The sequence below is a fragment of the Cebidichthys violaceus genome, unplaced genomic scaffold, assembly GCF_023349555.1.
Source record: "Cebidichthys violaceus isolate CVI_PGR_0920_01 unplaced genomic scaffold, fCebVio1.0.p SCAF_6, whole genome shotgun sequence".
Classification (NCBI taxonomy): domain Eukaryota; kingdom Metazoa; phylum Chordata; class Actinopteri; order Perciformes; family Stichaeidae; genus Cebidichthys; species Cebidichthys violaceus.
In genome coordinates this window covers 7701311-7726528 of record NW_027176816.1, presented here as the reverse complement: position 1 = coordinate 7726528, position 25218 = coordinate 7701311, and the positions used below count along the sequence as shown (strand labels likewise).

General features: G+C 43.8%; 1 protein-coding gene across 7 annotated transcripts in view; it reads right to left on the bottom strand.

Annotated features, from left to right (window-relative positions):
* Positions 1-9772: 9772 nt before the first annotated feature.
* The window catches only part of rerea (arginine-glutamic acid dipeptide (RE) repeats a), a 123352-nt gene continuing 107906 nt past the window's right edge, over positions 9773-25218 (bottom strand). For 4 of the 7 annotated variants that reach the window (XM_068733825.1, XM_068733826.1, XM_068733824.1 and 1 more), the window contains 11 exons: positions 17320-17482; positions 17109-17201; positions 16356-16555; positions 15980-16141; positions 15771-15884; positions 14301-15676; positions 13406-13628; positions 12589-13312; positions 11317-11493; positions 11023-11203; positions 9773-10938 (listed from right to left, as the gene is read on the bottom strand). In XM_068733825.1, the coding sequence (XP_068589926.1) occupies positions 10905-10938; positions 11023-11203; positions 11317-11493; positions 12589-13312; positions 13406-13628; positions 14301-15676; positions 15771-15884; positions 15980-16141; positions 16356-16555; positions 17109-17201; positions 17320-17482 (3447 nt within the window). In that variant the 3' untranslated portion in view covers positions 9773-10904. The remainder of the gene's footprint in view (positions 10939-11022; positions 11204-11316; positions 11494-12588; positions 13313-13405; positions 13629-14300; positions 15677-15770; positions 15885-15979; positions 16142-16355; positions 16556-17108; positions 17202-17319; positions 17483-25218) is intronic. The other 3 variants (XM_068733829.1, XM_068733831.1, XM_068733828.1) reach the window with 2 other exon arrangements.

Genomic DNA, 25218 nt, shown 5'->3' with positions numbered 1-25218 from the left:
GTCATCAGTGAGTGGGAGAACATGGCAGCACAGCGTGTTTGCTAACAGTTAGGAAACCGAGCAAAACACATACACACACACACACACACACACACACACACACACACTGCACAAACACAACATTATCACTGTTTACACATACTGCCTGTTGAAGCTCATATATGCACAGAGCAACTGTGCAAACTGCAATACAACTTACATCAGCATGTGTGTGTGTCCACAACAGCTGGTAATTATAGGAGTAACCAGACTGCATGGGCCAGATGTATGTGTAGAAAAAGTATCTGTGCAATCTGTCAGATTGTTATATGTGCAGGAAATACTGCATGCCATGTTAAATACGCTGCTACTACAATAAAGCAGAGTAATAATTCTGCTCAACATAACCAAGTGTTGAGGATCACATATTTGCCAGCGTTAATTAGCTTTCAGCTAATAATCTGATCATATTTACAGGCAGCAGTAGAGCACTTTGCCAAATCAAATCAAAAATGTTCCTGGCAGAAAATTAAAATTAGTCCATAAAATTTGGACTTCTCTTCCTTTTGAAAACATAAAAGTCAGAGTCAACCTTTACATTGTCATTAATTTGATGCACATTTCAGCCATGGCAAAACTGTGTCTGTTCGCATAAAATAGAAAATAGAAAAACCTTTCCACAGAGTCATTTGTGTCTATTTCCACTAGAGGACTCTCTGCACCACTTTCTATCCAAATAGCATCATGGAGCACATTGAAAGCAGACGTGTTGGAGGGGTTACAGCTCTCCCTGAAGAGGGCAGCCTTGTCAAGTGCCTTTAAATTTGAAATACACCATCCTCTGCTCTCATTTCATGAATTAATAGCTTACCCACTCGCTGTAAAACCTCACACAGTAAAAAGAAAGTAAATGTCACCTTGCAAACATATAAAAAGACACCTAAACAGCAATATTCTTGGAAATATTTTGTTAATTGGCGGGACATTATCAAAAAGACTACTAAAAGCACACGAAAGATGGAACAGTACATTAACAGAAAGTCAATCAAATAAACTGAATGAAGACAAGCTGTAAAATTGTTTAACTGCAGCCCATGTGGCAGCACTGCGTTCGGCTGAGGCGGCTGTAGCTTGAGTGGTGTGCTCGCTGCTCTTTGTTCTAACCAGAGCATATGCCACAAGCCCTCACTGCTTTTCCTCAACAGCTGCTAAACCCATTAAATCTGCAGCCAGCCACCGGAGTTGAGGGCTTACAGGGAGGGAGGAGGGCTCGACTAAACCACGCACTGTTCCTCCATAACCCCGGGGGCTGCACCGGAGAAATGTTCAACATGAACATAGATAATCAGGATGAGCGCTGTGAATCCCGCTTGATGCATTTTCCCTGTTTGCAATAGTAAAGACGCGTCTATTGATCAAATAAAATTAAAATCTGATCATTATAATATCATTTCTATCAGGTGTTGATATGGTGAGATGATTATCTGGACCGCACATGTCTTATAGTCCAGACTAAAGAAAGTGCAGTCACTTTATTCTACGAAGTGCCTTTGAAGGAGAATTTATGAGCAGCCTGGTGATTATCCAGCATCCATTCTGCATCATTTAGTGAACTAACACTCTGCCTGTTTGCTCTGCAGTCCTGCGCCTCAGGCTCTGAAACTCAATGGCTCCCAGTGCTTCTATTTGCTGTGCTGCAGGATATCACAACACTATTCATTTCCAGGCTTCACATCACCTCATTAAACTGACCTGTCCCTCTGCACAGTATTAAAGCTTTATGAAGACTTTCCTTCCTTCGAAAAAAATACAGTGTACGCCTCTTTTATTTTCGTCTCCATTTGGCTCATTTCGAGGCTCAGTGATTTGCCTGGATTTGCTTCACACCACCATCTCAAGGGGGCTTCAGTTTGTCCATAACCTCACTGCTCTCAGCTGGTGAAAAGCACCACAGCCAAGGGATTAACCACAGCCACTGATTAGCAGCCCACTACTGCACCCGAAAGAGGACTTAATGCTCAAATCACAAACACTTCCTACAAACCTCTGGATCACAAAGCTCAAAAGATGCTTTATTCATTTGTGTCGTTATAGAGCTACCAATCATTTACTGTCATTACATTTTATTATAAATCTGTGCATGCAGTCTTATAATACAACTTGATTGGCAGAGACAGTACTAGTGTGGCTCCCTCAGTTAAGCTCTGGATCTCTCAGTGTAACACCACATGGTCTATACGTACTACAGTACTGTAGTATTCACACTTGCCTTTTAAAACAATAATATAGGGACAAAAATGTGTCGCCTTTCTGAACCAATCTTCCTCCCTGTAATGTGGTCAATTGGCAGTTTTCATACTGATAAACTCAAAATATAAAAAATAGCAGCGCAGATATGTTCATTAGCTTTAAGCCATTTTCGCCCACAGTCTTATTATCTTGTGAAATGGAGCAGAAAACATGTGGTGCGGGTGAAGCAATAGGTAAGGAGAAACACGCCTCAGTGTAAAGTATGGGATGGCAATGGTGCTTGAGAGGGTCTATTACTGTTGAATCTTCCAAGAGATGCTATTTTCACCCAAGATAAATTGTACTCTGCAGCAGGGACACATATTGTGCTCGTCACCTCTTCTTTTGATAACCAAGTGCAAAGGAGGAGGCCTGGAGCAGTGTGCATTTAAACATCTTCTTTTGCCATCGCCTTGGCGGTGCTCATCCTCGGGGCCTTGAAAGCCGCCCCTAACCGCCCGCCGGGGAGTTCATCGGCCTGCAGCCCACAGTCACAGAGCAGTCTCCTCCATAGACTCGCACTGGAGATTAATTACACGGAGGAGGTGAGGGGAAAAAAACAAAGGCCAATCCATCTGCATCAGGGCAAGTGGACAGCCCCATGGCACAGCAGGTGTATGCTCTGACAACAGCATCTATCACAGGGACGGCCATTACAACAAACACAAGGTTGGAGTGCTGGCTTTCTCCTCTGGCCCCCAAGCCACAGCATGGCACCTCTAAGCTACTTGTTGACCCTCTGAGCACCTTTTCCTTTGCTGTCCTAGTCCTCAGAACAGCGGGGGGGGAGGCCAACCCGTTGCCTCACTGCAGAGAAAGCCACTGCTGGGCTACTCCAAGCTAGCAGGGGACCAACAGAATACTATCAGTCCTGGCACACAGACATAGTGATAGCTGAGGAGATAGCTGAGGAGCATGAGCCATTTACTGTCTGTGATTTATTTAGCTTTGCTGCTGTTGCTACCCTGAGACAGGCAGGCTTTATAAAGCCATGACAGCATGTATGACAGGCCAGGGTCGAACCCGGGTTATCTGCATGATGAGCGACTGTGTGGAGCCGCTGAGCTATGGCACATTAGGGCAGTCAGTTAATGATTTAGGCAGTTGATCCCCAAATCTAATCTGTTGTGCTCATCACTGAAATTAAGTTACACACGATAATTGGAATAAGTCCAGTGAACAGAAACTGGCTGATTTGCAGAAATATAAATAAATTGTGTTAAAATGTTGAAGTAAGTGACTAAAGCATAGATTTACTTATTTAGAATGTTGCTTCCTGTAAAAAATAATTGTGTAGAATCTTGCTAATTTTGAGATAAAACTTCAGTCGACTGAAGTAGAAAGGATTATGTATGCAAATGTGTGCTCAATTAATTTATTTGTTGATTATTCAACAGCTAAAATATGAATTGACAACAATTTAGTTAATCAATTATTTATCAAAGTAATTCATTAAGAAAAGATGTTAAACATTCGCTGGTTCCAACTGAGGGTTTGCTGCTCTGCTCTTTAGATCACTCTAAAGTTTTGGATTATTGGTTGAACATAAAATACTAAATACGTCACCATGGTCTCTTATAATTAGCATTTTTGAACTTCCTCGAATATTTAGACTAAATGTTTAATCCATGATGGAGGTAATTGTTACAGCCTGAGTGAGAATTAGGAGTATATAGAAAGGCAGTAAGTGCAGCAGTAGCAAGTTCACATGTAATTATGAATGAATAAACCCATTTATTTGAGTAAAATAGTTTTCTAATATGGATATATGAGGAGGAAACAGGAATATGTCAATCTTGTGTTTGGCAAAAGTAATGTTTACATCAGTGTGAATACAGGTAATCGCCAAACTAAGCCCATAACACTCAAATGTGATTATTCCTATTTCATCACTATGCAGAAACTCATGTTTCCATTGTTTACTGTAACAACAGCCAAATAGAAGTTAATTCACACATAGCAATACAGATAACACAGGTGCTGTTGCTAAATGGGCAGAAATTAGCAGCCAGTAGACGCCATAAGACATCGGCTGTAAGTGTGCAGGAGAGCAACAGCCAAGACATTTGCTGTGTCCCACTTTCATACTACATAACTAACTGTATACAGTATATACTAACTGACTTAGTGTAGGCTACTGTTTTTGTTTATATATGCAAAAAAATCATCACAATTTTCTACAAAAAGTAAACTAGATATTATGTAAACTAAAGCTTGTCAACCAAACTACAACATTTGGAATATCACTGATAACTCATAATCAAAATGTCTTTACGAAGGTTTAATTGCTATTTTGTTGGTATTTTTCTGAGATATTCTTGGAGATATCCTTAATTTACTTTAATCTTTTCTGTAAGCAGCTCCTCCATTTCCTCATTGGAGGACAATAGCATTCATCAACAGTGATTTAAAGAAACTCAAGCAGTTATAAAATGGTCAGCAAAAGAGCTGTTCTGAGCTCACAAATCAGCTTTCTATCAGATTTAACTGACTTCAGTTCTCTAGGATGTGTTGCTCTGATGGCAAAGAGTTAAATAAAGTCAATAAAACATTGTTTGTGAACCAAGTCTGACAATACAGTGAGCTTCCCGTTTTTGAAAATTTGATTTTAACCAGTTTTAGCAAACATTTCTCCTTTCCATGAAAAAGATTTCTAAGGTAAAACAGGATTCAACTGTTAACTTTATGTAGTTATACATGTACACAGTTTTAATGTAGGTATATTATATTTCTAAGTTTTCTTACCCTGTTGTTTTGTTACATTAAGATGTTTTTATGCATATGATCCGTTTTTAATTTCTAACATTAATGCAGAAATAAATGTAGAACATTTAGCTGACAAATATGTTGGAGAAAATAATAAAGAAAGAGCAAACTGAAGCACATAAGCTACATCTATTTTTTGTAAAGAAGTTCATAATGTCAGCCATTATTCAGCCAGTGTCTGTGCAAGTTGGTTTGGGATTTATTATATACTTTCTGGTTTAAGGATTAACAAAATATGTTTGTAAATGCAAGAGTAGACCAAATCTGTTTTTGAGTTATAAAAGGTTACGAAACCCCCTACACTACATTTAAAGGGGTTGGGGGTAAGCCACATGGCAGTACGCAGATCGTTTCCTAAATACATTCTACATTTCTTTTCCCTTTTAGCAGAGGAGAAGTAAACCAGATGATAGTTTGAAGTCTTATTTTCATCCGAAAAGAGTGCACTGCCATAAGAACCAATATCCCTCCACTGTCCCGATGTTTTGAGATGACAGGAGAGGACATTTTTGTGGACTGCAGGCCCAGCAGTCTCCTTATTTTTTTCAAACTTTCCACTGGGTGGATTGAAATGTTGTGAGGAATCTCAAATGTCAGGTCAGTGTGACTCTGACGGTGCACTGGCGCTGACGAAAGAAACATGTAGGCCTATGAGGACAGTTGGAAGGGCAATACCCAGAGCTCAGTGTGCTGCAGCAGCAGAGTCCCGCTGAACGTTAAGTCTCTGCCAGCTGCATGTTTTATGACAACACATTAAAGAGGAGCCTGGAAGTCTAGCGTGTGAGCCTTGCATTGTCTATACTTTGCCAGCGAGCAACCGAACCTGGCACACTTTATTGAACAAAGAGTTCCTAGGACTCTGGCTACAGGCTGTTCCCTTGAAATCTAACTCAAGACAATAGAAACTGAAGGGAGAACGAGAGGCAGTGCGTGTGAGGTTTGTGGTAGGTGTTCGCAAAACCAAGGCCTCCTGAGGGCGTGTATGTGTGTGTGTGTGTGTGTGTGTGTGTGTGTGTGTGTGTGTGTGTGTGTGTGTTGGGAGTGGGTGAGGAATGCTCGGGTCAGGCCAGTGGCCACACCGGGTTGATCCACTGGTGGGGGGGGGAATCCACATTGGTTATGACAGGAATGTGAGAGCAGGATATCATTAGACGCATGGGAGCTGCAGCTAAGGCCTCAAACAGCAGGCAGCAATGCAAACAGATAGCTTTCATAGAGATAAACTGATACACACCCACACACTGGGAGAGTTTGGGTTACAGAACACTTGCAAGGATTGAACATTAAGGTTGGATCAAAATGGCAGCCGACTCTTGGACATGATATATTATGCTGTGGTATGCAGAGCTGATATTTTCCAACTTCTTCCGTTTCAAAAATCTTTTTATTGGTGGGCAACCAAGATGTAACATAGAGCTCTAGTGTTCCAATGATGATAGTAAAACTTCTTGACAACAAATTGGTAACTCCACGTCTATAATATTTCCCACTGAAATGTAGAAGTATAAAGGGATGTTGGAAGAAGTTTTCAAATTAACTTAAGTAAAAGAAGCAATGGCAAACTATATACATGTATACAATACAAAAAGTATTATTTTATAGTTCATTACTTACTGTTTGACAAAGGAGATCCATAGGCTGAGATAGATGTCCCGCCCCATCGCTCCATCTATTTAAACGTGTCAAAAGGCCCGACATACTCTCCTCTTTCCATTTAACACAGTTAACTTCTGAATTCACAGACCACACACTGATACACACTTCTTACAGTACAGAAACTAATGAAGTCATGAGTCATGTTTGGTGAGGAGGGAGATGATTACAGCTGGGAGAAGAGGATGAGAGGGTCAGGGACACTTGACAAAGTGTGGAGTCTTTTATATGGAAATCTTGAGGATGTTTCCGTCTTTCATGAAGCAGCATGTTTGTTTCCACGGCTGCTTTGTGTTTGGACCTTTAACCTGACTTCACAGGGAAAGTAGCTTGAAAGCCAACTGAAGTATTTTACCATGTAGCATACTTTAAAAGTTGATCCTCCCAGGTGCAGTCATCATTCCTGTTTTATAGAAAAACCTTGCTTTAACCTTTCCTTGGAAAATGAAGGTTGCTTCATTAATATGCAATATTCAGATGTTTGAAATGCAGTCCCAAACCTTGTTTTAAATAAAATGCATGTATGCATATTGGAGATGGGCTTATTTGCATTTCAGATGTGTTTAATTACCTATATTTGCATGCATCAAATTCCTACAGCTGTGCTCGATTTATTGAGTTTTTTTACATAACCTGAGGCTGCTTGTTTTCTAAATGACAGAATTTAAGTCCAGATCTGAAGAGAAAACATGGAACCAATGTTGATTCTGCACAAAACTAATAAATACTGGGAGAATACCACACATATAAAATACATTTAGTATCATGTCTCCTTCATATCTAATTCAGACTGTGGATGAGGAATTCCACCCACAGCAGATTTGCTTTCTGTGTCAACATAGCTCATCATGAGATAAACAGGGCAACAGCAGAGCTACCCGCTGAAGGAACACAGCTACCTTCCGACTGAATGCACTAATAGCATGTAGGCTCCTCTCTGCCACTGAGCATCACGCTCTGCAGCAGGCAGAGCTAGTGGAGCGAAAGAAAAGACGGGAGGATGGAGGAGATGATGAGGCTATATGTCCGAGACCTGCTGCAACCGATACAATAACACTGCGAGAGCAGCACAAGACATATTGCTATTCAGACAGAGGGAGCGGATTTTTTGAGACCATGTATCCTGTGTGCCTGCCTGAGGGGTACACACAGTATTATGAAAGGGATTTGAGTTGACACAAGTCACAGTCGCTCCATCGCCGGTGTGGAGGAGGAGGGGAGATGAATTATTCAACCAGCCGGCGCTGCTCGGCTGACGTCTTGTTGTGTCTTATGGGGAGGTGAAGTGAGCTGGCGACAACAGGCAGCATCTCCTCACAAGGCGGCCGTCACATGACAGCCCCAGGATGGAGCATCCAAGGAACCTTGATTTTCCCGAGGACAGGGCATCATTTCAGAGAGCAGCAGTAGAATAATAGCTCCCTCTCAAAATGACAGCCATCACTGCGGCACACCATCACAGATTGCTGGTCTATCACTCCCCCACACGCAGGATGAAATGACAGCCCTGCCCCGCTGATAGCAAGGCATCTCAGCCTGAGTAAGTGTTCCTTCTGGCTTAGCCTGGCTTTGATGTTATTATACCGAAGCAGTGCAATATTCGGCTCTGAGATTTACTACCTGCTGCTGGGGAGATCTCCTAAAGCTCGGTGTTTGTGAAACTGAGAAAATATAAAGCTGAAATAAAATAAGAAAAAAGGAATGCTTGATCTATTCTGCAACACATTTCAACCGTCAAGCAAAATCTCTATTATTCAAGAGCAAGTGTAGGATTGAGTATTATCAAAACAGACCCAGCATCAGCTCCCCTGCTCAGCGTGAGAATTACATTTCAAATATGAAAAGAAGAAGGAAGAGGGAATTGAGGGTGTTTTGTTTCTTTCTTTGCCGTTCAGCAAATGAGCAGAGTAATCAAAATTGTTTACCCTTGAAACAGGATTATTGTGTCTCATGGCTGATGGGATTTAGCAGTCTGCTCTACCTCAGCAGACAAACACGCATTCACAAAGAAATAAATATGACGCATCAGAAGGCATAACAAAAAATCAAGTCGTTTCTTGTGGTGTAACTTAGTCGTTTATTTTAATTCCACAAATTTTTCAAAAAAATTACAAAATACTCAAATGGAGAGAACACAGGACTCACAATTTTTCTTATTATTTCTACTTTTTGTTTACATTGTGTCATCCCATGGCGACTACTCATATATACAATAAGCTTCAAGATACCAGTATATATATAAATCTTAGCAGTCAGAATTTACATTCTGCTATTGCCGCTTTGAAACAAGAAGCTAAACCATTGACAACACTTAACATCAAAGGTTTTGGAGACACAAAAAGAGGGAATAAAAGGCAAGGGAATCGTCAGGAAAATGAGGCAAAGATGATGATGAGGAGTACGTCGTCAGAAGAGAGACAGGGGGTGGGAAATGGCAAGACAAAATGGCGGGTTCTTGTCGAAGACTTTTTTTAGAATATTTAAAAAGGGGGCATGAGTTTGATGTTGTTTGCAAGTGTTTAAATGTAAATTATAGTGCTCCAAGGGAAGATATGGTCACTTTTAAATGCAAGTACAGTTTCTTCATTTGGTTAAAAGAAAATTTAAAAAAAAAGCCACAGTTGTGTAAATGTCCATGACGGTCAAACAGTCTTAGTGCATGGAACAAAAGCAGAACGCATCATGACTAGAGCAACAAAAAACAAAAAACAAAAAAAACTTGGGCTCATGTGCACTGGTATGTCAGGTCAACACAACTTGTAACAGTCAAACACACGCTCCTGAGGCCCAGGAGTGTGTGTGTGTGTGTGTGTGTGTGTGTGTGTGTGTGTGTGTGTGTGTGTGTGTGTATATCCCCAAAGAACCAAGGCATACAAAAACATTGTGAGGAAACCACACAGACGCTCACACACATCGTCGACCCTCTGTCTCCTGGTCGTCACGTGTCGGCAGGCCCCCCCCCCCCCCCCCCCGTGTCACAGTGAACATTATTAAAGCCTAGCTGGAGGATGACTCAGTCGGACATGGGCCCCGCAACAAACACTTTGGTGACTGCACCAGGTGGACAAAAGGGGACAACCACAACACAACTAGCACCGAGTCACAACCATTCACACGTTTAAAACAATCCTGAAGTCCTGTTAGCCTCCTGATATAGTGAACAAAGTTAAAATTCAGGTCCTGGTTATCTAAAAAAACAAAAAACAAAACAGCAACTTGAAATTTAAAATTTCTTCAGTTCAGCCAAATGTGTTTTAGCGTCCACGTGTTTAAAATCATAATTAAAACCATCCTCTGTAAAAACAAAAAAAAGTAATAAAATATAGATTTTTAATTGAAAGCATAAAACCAATCGTGTGGAGCTCAAAGAAACTCTCTCAGTGCAAACTTCTGTTTTATTTGAATCCACGGCTTCGGTGTGCACTCCACAGAAACCTCAGTGACTACTGTGTCACCTCTTCAAGTGTTTCAAATCATTCACTCAACGCGTTGAGTTTACACATTCTGACAACCTGCTGCGTGTCAAAGGTGTGTGATGGATGGATGTGGGTGTGACAGGTTTATGGTTTACATAGTTCATGTGGGACTAAATCTAACACAGTGACGTCAGAGGAACGTTACAACTGAACCACGACTCTCTCAGAAACTGCTCATATAATGCCATGGGGCTCCCCTCTGAAACAAGGGATAATGCTTCAAAACAATTATATTGGAGGTTGAAACGACTTGGTTTGGAGTCCACACCTAGTAATAATAATAATTATAATAATAATTATATGTTTATATATACTATTTACAGACTCAAAAACGCCATGCTGTAGCTTTTCTTAAAATTATGAAAAACCTCCAACAATGTATTAAAATAAATGTCGAGTTTAAGATAGCACTTGTTATTTTTCCATAAACGGCCTGACCGGTCTTGTCTTTTTTTTGTTTGTTGATAAGCACAGTGTCTTGTTCTAGCACCTACAAAAAAATGTCAGGGAAGCTTGTCATGCAGGAGTCTTGAGGACGTTGTCACTACTGGCTATATACCAAAGAAAGTCAATGTCTTGAAAAATAATAGTTAAAAAAAGTCCTTGACAGGAACAAAAAACAAATATCAGAAGAATTCTCAGACGATCCACTTGGCATTTTCTGTTCTTCAAAACTGAATGAACAACTCTGTAACAACTTCCTGTGTCCTGCACCTGTCAGTCGCTGCCTCCCATGGCTGGTTACAGCTGCTTGTCACTCTCCTTCTTCAGCCGGCTGAAACACAAACGACAACGTATTAATATTTGTCAAATCGAAATTGTTATTGTTATTTAGTCTAATGTCTGTTGTTTATCTGACCTGTAGTAGTCCTCCTGACCAGGCAGGGGTCCTCCGTGCATGTGATGGTGTCCGTGGAGCCACTGCTGCTCCATGGCCAGCCTCTGGAGCTCAGCAGACTGGGCATGCATGGCCTGCAGCTGGTGGGCTGCGGACATTTGCGGTGGCAGACCTCCTTGTAGTTCTCGCGGGTATGGAGTACCTGGAGGAAGGCACAAGCAAATGATTCGATCGGGCGATCTGGCAGAGCTCAGATTGATAGATCGGATGCGATATTGCCGTTAATGAGAGACGATATATTGGCAGAGAGCATACCGAAAACCGGGTGGCGCAGCATCTCGTGTTCTTGCGGATGCTGGCCGAGGAGAGGGTTGGGGATGGCGCCGTGCGGGTAAGGGAAGCGAGCCAGGTGAGGTCCTCCTGCAAGGGGATCTAATGCCAGGGGATGGCCCCCGGAGCCTGGAGGACACACAAGACATTCACCACCACCTTCTGGCGGTCAGAGTCTGAGGTTCAGGGTACACTCATTTTACGACATCACAGACAGTGCATGCCACAGGCAACAGTGATACACAGCTGAATATAATGTTACTCCTCTCAAGGTTGACCAAAAGAGTGCAGGAACGACTTTACTATATTTATCCACAGTAAAGCATCTGCTGGCTCTATCAGACATTTAATGATGGTATAATATGCTTAAATCCAATCTCGTATGTCAATGCCGTACATTACTACAGAGACAAAATATGAGGTGGAATTTCAGATCATATGGTAAAAATGTTAATCTAGAAAAGATGGAAAAGGAATTATCATTAATTCAAAGTCCCTTCTGTTCACTCTGCACTGTTATGAGAGAAGTATCACATATCATATGTATCATTGTATGTACAGAAAACTTGATTCAAATTAAAGCACAGGATACATGACAAATATTAATCTCCTTCAAACTTACACTTCAAAGTTCCTTATTGTACATTATTTAACTTGCACATAACACATCAGGTGACCCGAATTCCTAAGCAATTAATCCGTGGCGTGCCCCAAGGTTCTATCCCTGGGCCTTTAGTATTTTTGAATTATACTATAATATTTACCAACGTTCTATATAAAGATATTGTTCTTATCTTTGTGCTGATAATACAGATCTCCCTTTCCGTGTAAAAATGTTTAAGTAAAAAATATCACACAATAACATCAGAAACACACAATAATACATTCAGAAAATGAAAAATCTTAACATTACCTTCCAATTTGCAACATCTATTTACCAAATAAATTTAGGACAAACTGAATGTTTGCCAAATAACTAGCAATTAACAGCATGTAGTTTTCCCAAAATTCATGTTTTAGAGTGCAACTCTTAACATTTGTTATCAATTGATAATGAATATATATATCTATATCTCTATATATATAGATATATATCTATATATATATATATCTATATATATATATATATATATATAGATATATATATATATATCTATATATCTATATATATATATATATATATAGTTGTTCAAAATGTTATTTTAAGTGGTACAATGGCATTTTTGTGTATGTACTGTACACAGGGCTTTTCTTTACCTTGGTGAAGAGGATCTTGCTGGTGGAGGTGGAGATGGGAGTGAATATGCGAGTGCTGGTGGTGGTGTGGCGTGACGTTGAACATCTGCAGACGGGCGATGGGATCATTGGCCACTGTGGCCATCCTCTCAGCATGGAGTCTCTCTGCAGCCAACCTCTCTGGGTAGCTCATTTCTGGCCGCAGCTGGGGCCCAGCAGCGAGGGCCAGCCGCTCACGCTCTAATGGGTTCAGGCCGGGATGGAAGGCGGCAAAAGGGTGATGGCCGGCCATGGGGGGCAATGTGATGGCCCCATGCCGGGCAAAGTGCTCCATGGGGTTTGTGGAAGGGTGAAGTGTGTCCATCTCTGGAGGCTTAATCTCAAAACCAGGTTTCATCCTTTCCCTCAGCTCCCTCTCGCGAATCTCCCTCTCGCGCATCTCCCGTTCTCGTAGTTCGCGCTCCCGCATGGCCGGGTCGGCATTGTACAAGCTGGGCATGTGATAGGCCAGCAGCGGGTCTGCAGGGTTGAGGGACACGAAGAACGGGTGATTTCGATTGGTGGGGGACATGACGTGGGGTCGGGCGTACTCGCTGAGGGTCCGCAGGGCAGGGGTGTCGGGACCGATGTACGGAGGCACAGCTGCGATAGTAGTGGGTGGGCCGTCATAGGGTGGACGCATGTGGGCGGGGCCAGCCATCTGAGCTTCACACATCCTGCCCTCATGAGAGGAACTGGAGGCTTTCTGTGAGGAGAGGAAGGCCATGTTAAGTGAGATTTTAAAAAAGCAAAAAATGAACCACTGGCAAACAAAAGGGAGACAAACAAAACCACTTACCGCAGCTCGTTCTGCATCTTTTTCTCGTTCCCGCTCTCGTTCCCGCTCTTTTTCCCTTTCCCTCTCTCTCTCCTTCTCTTCCCTTAGTTTCTGCTCTGCTTCCCTCTTGGCTTTCTCCAGAGCTTCCTCTCGCTTTTTGGCCAGTTTAGACGAAGCCAGTGGCGTGAAGTAGTAATCTGTCCTAGCACAAGAGTTGTAACCCCGGTCCAGGTGCTTGTAGAACCTGTGGTCATGGTAAAGAGATACAAAATTCAATATTTACTTATTCAATATTAAAATAGAAAGAATGTTACAGTACATGAATTAATTCTTGTTACAAACAAAACAAATGAGGCTAGAGAGACATTCATGTTTGCTTCAGCCTGTTAAATGGCAGGATAATGTCCCATTAGAAGAAAAGACAGCTTATTTTATTAGCCAACACTGGTCCATTATTCACAAGGAAACAAACTCCCTTGGCAATCACTTTTGCTGCTACGTTGAGTATGTATTAAAACCCTCATTGCTATTCATTGGCAGTCTGAGAGCCACTTAAGCACAAGGCAACTACAGATACTCATATTCAGATGCCTCAGTTCACTTGCATCTCACTGTAATTAATCTCCCTGCTCTCCATCCCCGATAATTCCTCGCCATGAGCCCCTCAGAGCTCAGGGCTAATTGTGGCCTTGGATGCCTGTTTTGCTGAGGGCATTTGATTTGTTGTTTACATCAAAGCCTTAAAATCTGAAGGCAGAGACTCTTTGTTGTTGGATGTGTTTGAGAGCTAATCAGCATCCCCAGACAAGACAGTAAGCAGCTCAACAGACAACTGATGAATAACAGCTTGTGCAGGTGTATGTTTTCCCAATTTAACGGAAAGTGTTTGGGTAGAAATTGGTGTTTGCACACATACCGTGCTGACTGGCTGGCATGGCTGGGCGTATTGACAATGATAGGCTCCGGGGAGGGGCTTCTCTGAGGGGGCGGCGGGCTCTCTGGCTCTTCCGTCTCGTCCAGAGGCTCCTCTTTGATTTGTACAGGTGGGAGTACTGGGCCCAGGCCGGCACAAGTGACAGAGGCAGGCAGTGGCATGGAGATGGAGGAAGGTGGCGCGGAGGAAGATGGAGGCTGAATGCCAGGCATAGAGTTTGACGAGGATGGGGGAGGGCCGGTAGGAGGTAGAACTGTATTGAAAGGGTGAGACGAGAACGGTGGCTGCGGTGGCCCGTTGGAGTGTGAGGCTGCCGTGGAGGGCGGCAGAGGAGGAGCTGGAGGAGGTTGGTGGCTGGTTGACGGTGGGAGGCTCTGGGACTGAGTGAGAACTGGAGGCTGCGCTGGGGGAGGCTGGAGCTGCTGCCCCTGAGGCATGAGCTGTAGGGGAGGCGGGTGTGCTAATGGAGGATGGTGTGTGGATAAAGAGCTGAGGGGCTTGAGGGCAGGTGGCGGTGGCAGGTTTGAAGGCATCTGAGGGAATGGAGGTGCTGACGCGTGCGGTGGGTGTTTGTGGGACTGTGGGTTGGGCATCTGAGGGATGGGTGTGGTTGGCGGGGGCTTGATGTGAGGCATGGACATTGGGGCAGGGGGAAGGGGCTGCTCTCTGGGAGGCTGGCCACTCTGAACAGATGACTGGGATTGGGAAGGAGGAGTGTGCGGCCTTTGCTGTGACTGGCCACAGATTGGCAGGGGCGGGACCTGAGACTGACCCATTGGGAAGCCCTGAGGGGGCATGGAGAGAGGGTGAGGCATGTGTGAGGGGCCAGGCTGCAGCGGATGTGGCAAGGGAGGCATCGGCCCATGATGCGAGCTGGGTAACGATTGAGGTGGGACTGGGGGGCCAGGAGGCGGAGCCTGAGTCAAAGGTGAATGTGGAGAGGGGAGCCTTTGAGGGTGGAGGGATGCTCCTGACTGGATAAGAGACATAGGGCTTGCCAGGGGCAGAGGCTGGGGAGGTAGAGAGGCAGAGGCCGCTGTGGGGGAGACCTGTGGGGGTAATGAGGGGGCTGACGTTGTAGGCGGAGGTGGTGCCGAGGAGGCGGATGAGGTGCCTGGCTGACACTGGATGACTGGAGGGTGCTGGCTCTGCAGGAGCTGCTGCTGCTGGGCGGACGAGTCCGAGTCGCTCTCATTGTCGCGGGGGCTGGGGATGCTTGGGGAGGAGCTCCGGTTGTCCTGGTCAATGTCTTTAGGATCGCTACTGAGCTCCTCGTTGATGCTGCGCCCATCAGAGCTCTCACCCTCGCCCTCTCCTTCCCCTTCGCATTCTGAGGGCGAGTCTGGCCGACTCAGCTCCTGAGGGAAAGCGGGGAGAGAGGTATGAGTATCATAACACAAGTGCATTCCATTGAAACACATCCGAACAGAAAAACAAAGACCCCAGACTCACTTGTGTCTTGGACTTTTTGGCGCTGGCCCTCTCGGGCTCCTCTGTGTCCGAGGCTCCCTTCTCTCGCTGCCGTTTGACGCTCTTCATAGGTGAAGGAGCCTCCTCTTTAATCTTCTGTGAAGCCAAAGCGGCAGAGCCATTAGGTTATATGTCACAGAGATACATGCACAGAAAAACAAAAGTTTACGAGGAGTCTATGCTGTGTTTACCTTGCTGGGCTTCTTCATGGAGTCTGTCTTGCTGTCTGTGCTGTCAGTACTTGCTGCGCTGGGGGAGGTGCGTCCGCTGGAGCGCAAGTCCTCGTTGGTAGGCGAGGTTCTGCCATCAGGACTGGCTGTCTGCTTCTTACGACCACTACGTAGCGTCGACATCTGATAAAAACAAACAGCGTCAACATGGTCCAAATTCTACTTTTTAAAAATATTTGTATAAAGCAATATTTCTGAAACAATGGATGTCAAAACTCTCGCTGCACTACTTGTCTAGAGATGATAAGCTTTTTGCTCTGTGGTCTGGCTCAAGGGATAACTTTGAGGCTATGATTCCTGAAGGTGAAAATAGAAGGATAGATGAGAGTATGCGCACCGAGCCTCTGTTCCGTCGGGTCCTCATGCTATGCTTCCCGCTGAGTCCATCCTCTTCCTCTTTGACAGGTTTGAACATAAATGGCGGCGGGTCCACGGGCTTCTCGATGGGGGGCAGCTCACCGTACTTCTTGAAGTGAATGCGGCAGTCTGTGCACAGCAAGATGTTCTCCCGACCCCCGTGGTGCCAGTCCTTAGAGGCTGAGGAAAGCCATTTACAGTTGTGAAATAACACATTCTCACAGGCAGTAAGAAGTACACACAGACATGATCTCAGAACTACAATAATATTGTAGAATATAGAGAATACCATTAAGTAACTGTGTAGTTTCACATCTAATGAGATAGATATTACTTTTCATGAATCAGTGATAACGTGGGACTCCTCCACTAAATACTGTATTTATACTTTCAGTAGTGTACTAATAAGGTCTGTATGGGTTAACACTGTAAAGCCAAAGTTATTAGCCACCCTGGTTGTGATGGCAGTAACCTAAGTGTGATCAGATGGGAGCCCGGCACTGGGAGCCAGCTGTGTGGATAGAGGGGTAAGGATAATGAGGTGGAGAGAGTGAACACGCTGTGGGCTCATGTCTGATTTCATCAAATTTGTCCTGACATCTTCTGATGGCCATCTGTCACACACAGTGCCGGGCGTGTGCACACCCGCACTGATCCTAATCAAGACAGGAATACCAAAGCGAGTCCATATGACCAGTATGAGTGACTGTAAGTGTGGAGCGTGACGACTTACTGGTAGTGAAACAGTGGCGGCAGGCGTAGCCCTTCAGCTCCTGTTCGCTGTCTTCACTGTCAAAGTCATCTTCACTGGCTGAGCTGAGGTCCACTGGAAGAGAGAAAAAAGAAAAAAACATTTCACATGAATCCCTCCAACACCAGAACACATCAGGTCATCTCTCCGCCTTTCCTGTCTGGCTTCCATGGAAGAGGTCAAATATACGTACAGAACTCGCTGGAGGGGGGGCGTGAGGGAGTGTTGACAGGAGTTGAAGCGGTTCGCGTCTTGATGCGACGGAAGACGGGCTGGCGGCGGTGTCTGCGGTGGGCTCGACAACTGGCTGCCTCAGGGGTCTTCTTCCAATAGTAGTAGAAGGTAATGAGCTCCCCCTGAAATGACAGACAAAGGAAATTCAGTTAAAACAAGACAAATACTGTATATCACACGAACACAAACAGGAGGAAGAACAAGGGGCAGGCATCCCGTTGACTGCAAAGAGGGGTCTGAATTAAAAAGGTAAATGTATCCAAGTTGTTGAAAAGCTGGAAATAGTCACTGTGAAATATCTGCAGTTAGGTTGAATAAAATACGCGGAAAATACACATTAGCAGTCAGCGAAGCGTTTCATAGTGAAAGGCCACGGAGTGGGCAAATCCATGCCAGGATTTGTGGCTGGCCGGGCATGTTTATGCTGTGGCCCTGTCTGTCCCGGGATTAGGCGAGGAGGCTCACTGAATGCAGGGATATTAGGATCAGTGCATTGGTTGCTGCCTGGGTGGCAGGAGCTTGAATGGGAACAAAAGAACATGTCAGGCAGAGCTTTGGAGCTACAAATAGGGAGTGAAATGGCCCCTCGCCCCTTCACTGGAAGAGTCAATTGAACTTTAATCAAACATTCGGAGGGGCGCGCTTGCCAGAGAGCGAGGCGGATAAATCCAGTGTACAAAAGGCCGCCAGGAAATCAATACCCAACTGAAACATTAACACATGCAATCATGGATCAGAAAGCACTTTGCTGAGGCAGCGGGTGCATATTAACTACCGCTTTCCGGCCACACTCATAATACACAAGCCTTGGAAATTGGCGACAGGAGTTAGGCACCATTATGTAGTTTCCTGTGGGGCTTTGCCCTGTTCTCCCTCACCCGTGGACCCTCAGTTGTTAGGTCCTACGTCGGCTCTATAACAAATTCATGAAGGTGTGGTGTGATTGTTGGGCGAGCAGTAAGTCACCTGTAATCTTTACAGCCCAGAGGGCACCCATCCACTGTCTGAGGTCTGTTAAACTGCTGTTCAAGAAAGCTTCCAGGGGTTAATGGCTATCGATTGTTTTCCTTCCTTGCTTCGGCTGAGAAACTTGACATAAATTAGTCAGTGCATTGCTCTCTAAAAATGCATTAACAGCTTTTCAGCAACAACTTAACATCTTCTCTCAAAATGTTTCAAAACAAACAAATGTTAGGAAAGGATATAATGAAATAGTGCATGAAGTGGCTATAAAAAGCTATTTTAACAACAAGAGAAAATAAAATTGAATCAAGGCCAGCAATTTCAAAAGTACAATATTCTGGTATTAACAGAAACATAAAGGTAACTGCAGCTTTAATTTAGTAGCTCATGAAATACAAAACTACTTGAGGCTAGTTGGTTTCTTTTTGTTTGCTGTGAGAAAACAAAGGTCAGGGATTGGCCAGTGTTTGCTCCTTCATCACAAATGAGTATCTGACATTAGGAACGAGTAAAGCCTTTCTCAATCACGGCTTTGATTGCCAGAAACAGCTCGACTCTGTGGGCTTAGGCTTGGTTAATAACATCTCCCTTCATGTGGTTCTTAGGGGAAATTCATATCTGCCAGTGGCTGTAGGACTCCGTCTTATCAGGCAAAGCAGTGTTGGGAACATTTCCTGAGAGTGCCTGAGCTCGATGAAACCCTCTCAAATTTCAGGGTAAATTAAGGTCCTGCGCCGTGTTATGGCAAAGCCAGCGCTCCAGAGTAAAACTGTCCCAAGCCAAACAGCTTGTGCCAGGGCTTTTTAGACGGTTGCAGATGAGCACATCTGGAGTACTGGGAACGATTCCACATGTGGAAGCTCAGTAGAGACAAATCAGTAGAACTCCTTTAAAATACAAAAACAGTTGGATGAAAGAGGAAAAATGAACCATCTATTTCTGGAACACTTCAAGTAATTTCTATAATAATAATAATAATAATAATAATAATAATAGTTATTTGTCCATGGTTATGCCAAGAAACAGAGCAGCTAATGATATTAAAAAAGCTTTATTATGTTGCCATGCGTTTGAGCTTTTATTTCAGGCTCGCAACAGAACTTTCTAGTCGTTTCCTGCCTCTTCAGCCTGGCCGGCCACATGGGCAGGCAGGGCGCAGGTGCTAACTGAGGGAAGGCAGGCGTCCTGATGTGAAATCTAATTGAAATGTGCAGATCAAAAGTGTCGAGTGGTGCCGAGCGCTGGCTCTGCTCTGCGCTTAATGACTGTTCTCAGCAGTGCCTCTCTGCCTCCTCGCTGCAGGCTGACAACTACACGGCCTCAACAATAGCTTGGCCAACACAGGGAAAGGTCACCCTGCCTCTCCATCACTTACACTGTGTCAAGTACCGTCACATTGGGCTAGGGGCTAATGAAAACATTAGCCTGGGCTTTTGAATGGGAATTAACAGGTGCACTGATGAGCTGGTACAGCCGGGTACAACATGAAAGGGGAAAACAAAAGGAGCAGCTTTTATTAATTCACTTGAGTGGAAAAGTCACTACTCGTAAAAAAAATAAAAAAATAAAAGCAAGAAGAAGTGTGCTCTGGCCCTCCATTAAAAGGCTTCCTACAAAAAAAAGCAAACTTTTTGTAATATTTGAAAATATATTTTACTTTAACAGTTAATGAATACAAATTCTGAATACAGTCACCTTGACAAAGGGTTGCTGACGATTGAAGACTTTCAATGTGTGGTGGAGTTATGATGTCTGTAGTTAAACATCAACATGGCAAGTGGTTGAGAGAAGCTTTGTGCTGTAAATGAATGTCAAAGAGAGATTGACAGATTACCTCTCTCTGCCAGCCTACACGTCAAATGTGGTTCCCCAGAAGACGCACATGTCCGACCTCTCACACCGACTGTGTATTTTTCTCTCAAAGAAAGTCACTTTGTCATGCTGCCAAATGCCCACAGCAACACTTTTAACTTTCATTACCTTGTGTTTCTTCTCCACGATTAGGTGTTTAGTCAGCGAGTTTTTATGTACTTATTGAGGCTGCAGAGGAAAGTTGCTAAATAAATTGAAGATGACAGTGAAACGGAAAATGTTCCATGAACCTGCATCTAAAACAGCTCAGCGGTATCCGCTAGAAATTCATGGAAATACCTGAAACATAAAACTGGATTGGCCCTGGCCTCCGCACCATAATTTCTCCCCAGTGCTGTAAATCACTGCGGAGTTGTACAGAGTGTGCTGCCGCTCCGCACTACATGAGATACTGACAACATAAGCTCAGTATTATAAGGCCTTTTAGACTGCTTCCATCTGCAGGAGCTTTCTGGCCAGTGGATTATCCGACAAGGAAAGGGCTTACCCTCCTATTACGACACTCAGGGCTTCCATTCCAGTTATTGCCACTTAAAATGGTCGTCTACATACAGTACGTGTGTGTGTGTGTGTGTGTGTGCGCGCGCGTGCGCACGTGTGAGAGAGAGAAATTGTCGAAGGGTTCAAGATTATGTAAAGCAATGTTTTCTTGACACTCAACCATCCGTAAGAAACAAGTTCTTCATCATTCGTGCTCTTCTTCTAGTTAATGTAATAAGCATAAATTAATTTAAAAATAACCTGAACTCTTTAGAGTAATAGCTGAGAAATTGTATTCAAGTATTTTGCTGGCACATAAATACAGTTTTATTTATCTATATAGATATAAAATAAAATAAGGAGGTAAAAGTGCATTTTAACCTCATTCAAATAAAATGAGATTTCATTAATGCTGGTGCACTTTGTAACAGAAGTCAACAGGTTTTGTACTCAGTCATTGTGTTGTAAACCATCTTATGTTCCCGTTTGTGAGATTTAGACTGAATAAGGTTAACCGTGAAACCTCCGTGGACCACAGTTAAATTGCAGGTGGGAGTGCCGGTTGAGGCTGAGTGGGAGTGCAGGATCCTCCACTGGGCTCGGTGGTCCTGTGTGCGCGGGCAGGGCTGAGGGTGAGGGCTAAACTTGTGTATTTACACCCTCATCCCCTCTCAGGCCCAGGCCTGAACAGATGGTTTCTGTTTTTCCTGGCAGATTTGTGACAGAGCCACAAAAGGCCCCTGCTTTGACATGAAGCCAAACGGTTAAGGCCGTTACTGGCAAGAGCAGGGGAAGGAGGACAGAACAGGGGAGAGTTGAGGAGGGGGAGGGCCGAGTGTGGAGAGGAGAACCGAGAGGGAGACTGAAAGAGCCAGTAGAGGATAACAATGGACAATCGACATTGAATCCAACCACAAAAAAAAAAATCTCTCTGCAAATAAAAATCTCTGCTTAAAACTTAAGGCTCTTTAGTGGCAGCATGAAGGGAGCATGTGATGTCTGGGTTCTGCTGGCTGATAGTGAGTTGTGTAAACATCCATTAGTGCAGCGTGAACCTGTGCTCCTCCTGCTTCCTCCACAGTCTGCAGCCGGAGGAGGGAGGACCGCTTCCTGATTCATTTCAGTGAGGTGAACGGGGTTGCATTTCTCTTAGCTAAATCAAACCACGGTTTAATTATGTATGTGCTCGACCCCTGGACTTGGTATTCTTCACCGGCCATGACAGGTTGTACAGTGTATCATTTCACTGAGTGCCTGACTTTTTCTATCACCCTCACACTGACTGTAACTGTACAGGGCAACTCTGTGCACGCTAATGTGGTTAAATAGGTCAGATTTGTGTTGGCGATGCCTGCTGGGCCATATGACGTGTCCCGAAGTGAAAAAAGCACACGCCTCTTTATCTTGAGTCTTTTGACATTAATCATAAATGAATGTAATCTTTATATGATACAGATGACATGAAAAGTATTCAGTATTAGATAAATTAAAAACATCCAGCAAATGTACAAGGTCTCCGGTCAATACCAGGTAAAATTAAAATGATTTTCTCTGTCGTCTTCAGACTTTAGAGTTTAGGCGACTGAATAGTGAAAGGACCTTGGCTGGTGGAGCAGAGTGCATGTGAAAGGCGGTTAAATGGACAGCCGTTCCCTGCTGCGCGGCGCCTTTCTGCTGGAGAATGACTGAATAAGCTCTGCTTTCACAGGTCAGGGATGCACATGCTGAAGAATCAGCACTCGTGTTTCTCCTGCTGTAAGCGCTTTTGCCAATGAAAGCAGATTGGATGGCAACAGTGCCTTTTTTTTTTTTTGCTGGAGGGCCGATCCTGCGTGTTCGGCTGATAAGCTAGTCCCCCCAAAACCACAACATGAAGCTTACCAGAGAACTCAATTACACAGGGAGCTCCGGCTCTCCGTGCTGCATCTATTCGGCTGGAAAAAAAAGAGAGATTTTGCCCACACTCCGCCGCACTAAATTGCCTGTGGTCTACTAAAAGAACATCAATATGTGCTGGTTGAGCTTCCATCCGCCGACAGCGATTCCATTGCCTAAACAAGTCATATCATTTACCAAACACCAAAGCTGTTCTGTCACACTACTGACAGCTGTTGCCAACTGGACCAGGCCCCTGTAGTTTGTAGCTGGTTTAATTAGTGTTTGAACCAAAGTATTTATAATCACAGTCATCCCCAAGGTTCTGGCTGCTGAGCTAAGGACATGGCAATGAATTCAATTTGACGTTTGTACAGATTGTACCAGGGCAAACATCTGCTGCGAGGTTGTGTTGAGAACACTGTTCTCCTGTTGGCCATCCTGTAAATGACAGGGCCTGGGGGGGGGGGGGGGGGGGGGGGGGGGGGGTAGAGAGCTCTCTTTTCTTGTTCTCTCCGAGAACAAGATGCTGCAAGAGCTGCTCAGCACGTCACCGCCCGGTTAGTCTGAGTGTCGACACAAGCAGGGCAGCGTTTTTAAAAAATCAGACATACAGCTCAGGTCAGCCATATGCCCACCGTTCCTGAAAATCATGAGTGTGCTCTAGAGCCACAGTGACGTTTGTGCGCTGTACTGCTGCTTCACCTGCCACAGAAAATCCCAAGAGGCTGCTAAATAAAGACACAAATGCTACTGAGAATAATAACTATATATATATATATATATATATATATATATATATATATATATATACACACACACACACACACACACACACACACACACACACACGCTTTTATGATTGCTGCTACTTGCCCAGTTGTTGGAATCAAACTGTTTGCCATCGGAGGACACTTGTTTGACTTGTGACGTCAACAAAAACACACTGAGGCTTCACCTTTGTTAGCTTTTTTAACACACTGCATCTGTTTTTTCCACCTGCCAAAAACAAAGCAGGAACCAGCAGCATGAAAGTGTTGCTATGAATCATTTTAATGTTTGAATTTGTCCTGTCCCATAACTTTGCATGACTTGCAGCTGATGTTTTGCTGTGAAAGTATGCGCTGAATGTTTTACTTAAACGGTAGTAGATTAATATAACCACACTTTAAAAAAAAATTAAAAATTGAATATCTAAATTCTTCACAAATTTTAAAAGTACGACAAAATTACAATTAGTTAAGTGCGTTGATGCTAATGCAAATTCTATGCCGGTAACTTGAATATTTAAACATGGAGTAAAGGGGAGCAGTCACCAGAGAATAACCTACAGTGGAATGGAGCCTAGAGGTAAAAATGAACTGATAAACATTCATACATACACACCGAGCCTTTGTTCTATGCCTGTAAATTGTTTTCCATTTCTTCATCGAGTTTATTAGACTATAGTTGCTCTGCGTTCTAACGTGAAACATTTTTATGATCCATAAATACATAACACACCGATATGCGACTATAAAGTAAATAAATTAGTTGTATTTTCATGCAATTTATAACTCTCTCATTGGACACAAAGACACAAGCTGTACTGAACACAGTGGCATGAACAGATTTTTCAGTGTTTTATGTAATTCCCAAAATGGTTAAATAATAGTTCTTATTTGCACTGTAATATCTTCACATGTAATTTGCAAGTTAACTGCAGTACTTTATTCCACCATTGAAACGGCTTGGGCTCACTCCTGTATGGAAATAAGCCAACACTTTCTAATTTGATCTCATTTTCGACTGTCAATTTCTCTGTTTGGCTGCACAGCAAACGGAGCTCGGGCTGATACAAATCTGTGCAGCAAATACTTTGCTGTTGATATCCTCGATTCGCTTTTTGTGAAAACCCCTCCAGTGAAAATATCAAGAGCAGAGTTATCTGCGAGCTGCCATTTCAGCATATTTAGTTGTTTAAACACTGGAAGCAGCAAGCTCATGTTCCATGACGTCCCTCCCTTGAGTGAAGCAAATGGTGGCAGCAAAGCTAGTTGCAGACGGTCAGGCGACACACCCACTTCCCCCCTCCGGGCCTTTATGTGACTTTATATAAAGCATTCCTGAGTGCTAGTCAGGCCTGGTGTGTTTACACAGCGCTGGGTGCTTACCCTGGGTACTGGGTGTTTGAGCCGCGCTGGCACTTCAGGGGCAGCGCGGCTAATAAGGGCGAGCAGGAGGAACAGTGAGGGGCAGACACGCTGTGCTGGACCTCTGGACATCAGCCCAAGGGCTCTGTGCTCTACACTCCAGCTCCACAACCAGGACTTAGGGCAGTAACTCCCTCATTTCTACAACATGCTTCTTCTTTTTTTTTTTTTTTTTTTTTTTTTTTGCATGCAAGCCTGCTACTGGAGATAATGGGAAAATCTTTGTTGTTTTCGCAGGACCTAAAATAGATTGAGGAATGAGCAGGTAGAAAATAAAATGAGCTTTCCTTGGGTATTGACTAGCTCAGATAAGTCTTACAGCACAAAAGCAAGTTCAATCATGAGCAAAGAGTCTATTTTTTATATTTTTTTCCCTGTGCGACGACAACCCAGGCGGTTTAGTGTCTCTATTGAGCTCACGCCCCATGTTGCCTCTTCTCCTCTCATCACGGCTACCCTCCCCATGCTCTCCCAGT